Genomic DNA, 6,461 nt, shown 5'->3' with positions numbered 1-6,461 from the left:
AGGCTAATAATATTAATCTGATATAGGCTATTTGGCTTTTTCATTTTTAAGATTAGGAGGGTATAGCCTACCGTTTATATAGCCTGGGTTACCCGTTGTACACTATAACAATAATGGGAAAGAATCTAATGCACATTCTACACTTTTTATTTCAGACTACATTCTCTGAACATAATAAAATCTTTGGCTTGATGCGTCGGTTCAGTAACGCAGTCTGTAGAATTGTTTTAGGGATAGGAGAGACAGAAATCACAGAATTCCTAGTGAGTCACACTTACTAAAACAATATGAGCAAACAACATTATAAAGAAAAGATAGAAATCTCCAGCAAGAAGGGAATGATAGAGTTATGTCCCTTACCTGAAATTAAATATATACAACGTCATATTGTTTGGCTATATATAAACTTTAATAATGATCGTATTTTATATAATTATGTCCATATACTGTACCATAAACAGAAATCTGTTTTAAATAGCATCTGTCGCAGTCCAGTCGTATTTACCTCATAATTCTTTAGTTCTCAACAAAGAGTTCAATTCCTCCTGAAGCGGCGCGTCTGCGGCGCGTGGACATCCGGGCCTTACTCGCTGTCCTCCTTGTCTTCCTGTATGGTGGTGGTGGAATGATTGTACAGTCCTTGGGCCATGAGCTGGAGGGCCAGACCGTTCTTATACCCGTTGGCCTTTTTTATTTTAGCTCTCTTATTCTGAAACCATATTTTGATTTGGGATTCGTTGAGGTTCAGTTCTTGGGCCAGTGACTGTCTTCGCTGTTCCGTTATGTAGCGATTCGCCTGAAACTCGGTTTTGAGTCTTTGCAGCTGTTCAGCCGTAAACGCGGTTCTGGGTCGCTTGTCTTCTTTCTCGTTTTTCTTCTTTTTCAATTTCCGTGTCCTTGGGCCTGATGTAGAAACAACAATGAAACGAACACATAAATATCAGTAAGTCCTTTGGCATAGGCTAAGGGTTACTAAACCAACACTCTCTCTCTCTCTCTAGTCTCAAAATGAATATAGGTTTTTGCTATTTCCTATTACGACAAAGGCCTAATCTATATGCTAGAAGATATAGACCAATGCACAATTCTCACATTTGACTTAGCCTATTTTTTGTCCTCAATAAAGTAACGGACAACCGTATTACACCAGCCATACATTCCAAGAATATGAATAAGCTAGGCCTATTAATATCATATTCAATCACGAAGGCTCAAAACTAACTAATGTGAATAAGCATGATGAGCCTATGATGTTCCAAACAATGGCCTGTGTCTACCAAAGGCTCATTACAATTGATTTTTAATCGTAGGCCTATACTCAAAGGCCGTGCTTGTAGGCCTACAAGTCTCGCATTTTGAATAGTGTTTCCAAGTTTGCTCTCGTCTAGAGTGCATGCGTCACCATAGGCATAAATAGGCCAATTCTGCCATGTTTACGTGCTAATTCCATTTAATGAAGGCTATAGGGCTACGCTAAAATAACACACATGCACGCGCACGCACGCACGCGCGTACACACGCGCACACACAGTAGTAGGATAAAACAAATAATTAATTTGAGATATCCATGGAGTAAAATGCGATGGGCCTATTCGGTGATGTGAAACACACTTTTAGTGTCCTACAAAGGTTCATGTGTTAGGCTATATTTATTTAAATCCCAGTTTATGATGATGCACCTTCACCATCATGCCCACGTAAACAACCCACGATACAGGACCTGCACTGTGCCATGCAGAATCCCACCATGCAAAGGAACATATCCAACCAGTAGCCTATAAATCTCATTGTTTGATTATAGATTTATAGGATAATGTCATGGTTTCCAAAACCTGAAACTACAAGACGCAAATACAGGGATGCAAACTGAATCCTGTTTTGGGAATCTTCTTAGGTCTATAGCGAATAGGCAGTGTGCGTTTTTACTGTAGCCTAAATGTGGGCTTTAACACGTTTGTAGGCCTGCGCGTTTATTTGCGTCCTGTAGCCTATGTAGACTATTATTGTAAGCTACATGCTATATGAACAAAGTTGGTGGCCAACATTTGCAGCAACACTAGTGCCTAGGATATGAACAATTAGGCCTACACATGCCTACGATCGATTGAGCAACAGGCGATTTGATATGTTAGGCCTACTAACTGCCGATTTTGCACCAGTAGCCTACCGTTCTTGTAGACTAAATTGATGTAACCTCATTGACGATTGAGCGTGTGGTTCAAACCCCAATCTGATAGCTTAATCACACAACCAATCAACATAGTCAATCAATACACATTTTCTGTCAATAGAGACGATATGACTTCAAGTTCACTGAGAATGAGGAAAAGCAAGCCCAACAGGCTGTCGACACACCCTTGAAAACATACTCTCCATGGAACTATAGGCTATTTGTAAAAACTGGAACTAACTGAAAGGTTGGTTGGAATCTAAAGTGATTTATTGTTTTCATTCAGATTAGCCCAGACCACAGGCAACAAGTGCAGCTTCTACGGGCCTTGGTTATTCAAAATATTTAGGCTACCACCTCGTTCCAGTTTCTTTTATTGGATAACTGTCGAGCAAAATATAGGCTACCTCATTAGAAATGGTTGGATTACATTGAAAACGAAGATGACATGCTTAAAACGGGATACGTTTACCTTGACAGTTGACAAAACGTTTAGAGTTATGGGCTAATGGCGAGGTGCATGGACCTTACACTCTGTTTGCGAGACTGCAAACCACTGCCAGTTGCGGCCTACTCTCGAAATTAATTTAGTCATGAACACAACAGCCTCACCACAAAATATGACTAAGCGAGCTATCCGTGTTTGTTTGTTTGTTTGTTTGTTTGTGCGTGTGTGTTTGCGTGTGTGTGCGCGCGCGTTTGTGTAGCCTATGTGTGTGCGTGGAAGCGGGCCGATGAATGAAATGGGATAGGCTACTAAAATGATTGGTTAGAGGCCTCGTTATTTGGTTACATTTTCAAATGTGAACTATTTAGACTGCTTCATTCACGTCGACGACCGTTAACTTAACCAGAAATAACCAAATAGGCCTATCGCTCAAAAATAAGTCAAAACATTCAGAGACTATAGCGCCTTACCAGATGATGGTCTGTCCGAGTATCTCGTACAGTAAACCCAAGCAGGCCATAACATGGGCTGGGATTCCTTTGCGGGTGGAGATCCTCCATTACTGGCACTCACAACCATAATTGACGTGGTGTTGTCTCCGAATCTCGCCGTAGTCCCATTGCTTTCGCCCTGTTTCGACGGACTCTGCTTCGACGAGGGCGAGGAGGACGAGGAGGACGATGAAATGCTGTCGCTGCTGCAGTTGGAGTCCTGGCAGAGGCTGCTGGCGTGAGACGGCCTTATTATCAGCGGGTTGACGTTCTCTCTGCCCGACGTCTGCGCCCGCTCCCGACTCCCCAGATCCTTCTTGCAGCCGAAGTCCGGCCGGAGGATATTGTCAATAAAAAAGTTTGTCGTTCTGTGAACTTGCTGCGCTGGCTGGTGGGGCAGGATCGGAGGAGACGGTAGGTTCGGGGAGAGGGACACGCTCTCCCCCTCAGTCGAATCACGGCTGTTTTGATCCCGCTGCTCTTCCATAACTGGAACAATTTTTCGGCTGGAGCGCAAAAAACTCCCCACGCCAAACCCCACTTGTTGCTCAGTACCGTATCCAAATTGTTGCAAATAAAATAGATATTTGCTATTTGCTGTTGTGTGACGTGAAGGTATGTAAAATACCCCTTTAATTCTAAAATATCAACACTAGTAACATTTTGTCTATTACAGCAATCCAAGTGCCATTCTAGTCCCTGCCATAGCCTGTTCCACTGTCTAGCATGTCCACATTACGCGCAGCGACGTTATGCCTGCCTTCTCCTAATGTGTGTCAACGCGATCTTTCTAAACTCTCCTAAAACCGTTATCCTCCTCAGAGTTTTTTTTACACCAACCGGAAGCACGTGAGTGCATACACACGTGCAATAGACCAATCAGTTCTGGAGATCCTCGCTGTCACTACTGACGACGTCCAATCACATTTTATGTTTCTCAGCAAACACGTAATAGATGGATTTGGGAGTCCAAACAAGGGGTCTAATAGCCTAGTGGTGCACTGTACCTCCCTGTGAAATGATAGTCTAATGTTGAGCTGCACCTATAGGCCTGATGAAAAGAAACTAAATAAGGACATTATTATTATTATTAATAATAATAATCATAACAACAATAATAATAGGCCTAATAATAATACTAAGATGACCATCTGTCAAGAGCATGGTCTTCATATTTCCCAATTTATCTGAAGGAAAGCAAGGCTACACTGATACGAGTTTCTCTAATTCATGAATAGAAAGCAATGAGTAGCCTATATAATATCATACTGGTCTAATAATCATGAATATTCAAAGCCTTAACGTATTCAGATAGGCTATCAGATGTATCAAAGCGCAGGGAACCTGGAATCTTTGGCTATTTGCTTTTATTTTGGTGAGATCTATAAGGCCGCCGTGTTGGGCGTGAGAGATGCAGAGACAAGAAAATACAAGATAATTTGATACTTCAAATAAGCCCATAATTAGTGAAATGTTCGTTTCATTGTTTACAGCATACATATGTACAAAACTACCAAATTACAAAGTTTCAAATTTGAGTTGTGTGATAATTCAGTAGGCTAGGCCTATGTCACATATGTCATATCACACATTAATAACTCAAGTGTTGCCTGTGCGATGGTCAACCTATTCTACTCAGCCAAATAATCACGAATTGTGTTCCCATGCAGATGCGATAGTTAGGTATTGCCTGTTGGAATTTCATTGTCCTAAATTAAGCTAAATTGACTTCCCAAATGAAAAGGAAAACATAAGCAAACGGCCTTTTTGCGTTTGAAAACCTGCAACAAATGGATCTCATTGCCTTTTCGATTCTGCGTGAGGATCAACTGACTGGGCTATTCTCCTCTCCAGTTTTGTCCCATCCTAAATTAAAACAGACAAGCCTGGCCGTAATTGCTCTTGCAATAAGGCAAGTTCTCTTGAAATCATAGAAAGGATTCATATTCAACATGCTTGCATTGAAATCTTTATCCCAAAGCTAGTGTGGGTACTTAATTAAATTCTAATTAGGACACTATCAATATGCTATTTAGCCAAGTGGCCATTGTGAGACGCAGTCCTTTTCAGGCGGTAAATGAGGAGACCCGCTCTTATCTTGCCTGCAAGAGACGCCCTGAGAGGGGCCGCAAAAGATAATTTATAGGTTTTAATTACTCTTCATTCCGCCCGATCAGCTTGGCGTTCATCACAGGAGAGTGAATAAAACCCGGTCAAAAGCACTGTCACTATTCCCTGGCAGAACGCTTAATCAAAGTAAGCAGGGCCGCGTTACACGCTGCGGGGATGGCCACGTAATTTCCAATGTGCTGATAAAGCCAGTTGAATAATGCGAGAGTCTTCGGAGACACCATTTACAGAAATGACTTTATTGACGGCTTAACGTTGGTAATTCATTTTACCTTTCATGTATTGGACCTGGATTTGTAACAGTAATGGGATGATAAATGTACTGACGTAGCCTACTGCAGCTCGTTTTATAGAGCACGCGCGCGCACACACACACACACGGGCGGGCGCGCGCGCACACACACACACACACACACACACACACACGCTTGCGCTTACTCACTGACTTCACCTAATGCATCAACATTTTATATTTACTTTAATTCCATTAGATATCCCAACTATTCCCATATTCGTGTGTTTATAGGTTATACTCCTCTGGTGAAAAGACGTGCCTATTGACCATAGTGTCTTGACTTGGCGGCTTTTGGGTTAGATAGGCCTACGGTTTTTGGAGAATCAACACACAATATGAACACAAAACAAGCCAACGCCTATAATGTGTTCGATACAAGGACAACTAGACAAATAGCCTAGTCTTCATATGGGGGGTCAGTTAATTGTATTAAGAACTAAAATACTTCAAGCACAATACCAGTAAAAAAAAAAACACAACAACAACAAAACCCCATATTGGGGATTGCAGTCACGCAGACATTCAATTATCTTTAAGGGGTTTCATCGTTGACTCAGACCATTTCGTGTGAGGTTGCAAAGAGGTTAAACATGCCACTTGTCATTACAGATTACTCAATTCACATGCTGTTTTGATCATAAATGTCTTAACAAAAACGAAGCGCGTTTTGTTATAATTCCAGGATGCATCAGTTGCTAAATTAAGATGAAGATATTTCTATTGCTTTAAGTTGATTTGATCATATCCACGAAGTGATGATAGGCTACTCGGGCCTACTTAGGTATTGTTCATGATGTAGGCTACATCCAATGAGACCGAAGTAGGACATAAATAGTCAATGTTTCCAAACAGGTAGGCCTAGACTTAAACGCATGTTTAATGTGTTTATGCAATTCAATTATTCACGAATAAGAATAGCCTATCGAT

General features: G+C 41.4%; 1 protein-coding gene across 1 annotated transcript; it reads right to left on the bottom strand.

Annotated features, from left to right (window-relative positions):
- Positions 1 to 583: 583 nt before the first annotated feature.
- LOC311316073 (homeobox protein engrailed-1-B-like) lies at positions 584 to 3,596 on the bottom strand (the record flags this gene model as incomplete). Its single annotated transcript, XM_084446820.1, has 2 exons — positions 584 to 903; positions 3,089 to 3,596. 2 exons carry the CDS (start codon positions 3,594 to 3,596, stop codon positions 584 to 586), a joined length of 828 nt encoding a protein of 275 aa, XP_084302946.1.
- Between the last annotated feature and the right edge of the window lie 2,865 nt (positions 3,597 to 6,461).

Source organism: Borostomias antarcticus (assembly GCF_949987555.1).
Source record: "Borostomias antarcticus genome assembly, chromosome: 12".
Classification (NCBI taxonomy): domain Eukaryota; kingdom Metazoa; phylum Chordata; class Actinopteri; order Stomiiformes; family Stomiidae; genus Borostomias; species Borostomias antarcticus.
The sequence above is the reverse complement of the archived record's forward strand: the minus strand, read 5'-3'. Positions and strand labels throughout refer to the sequence as shown.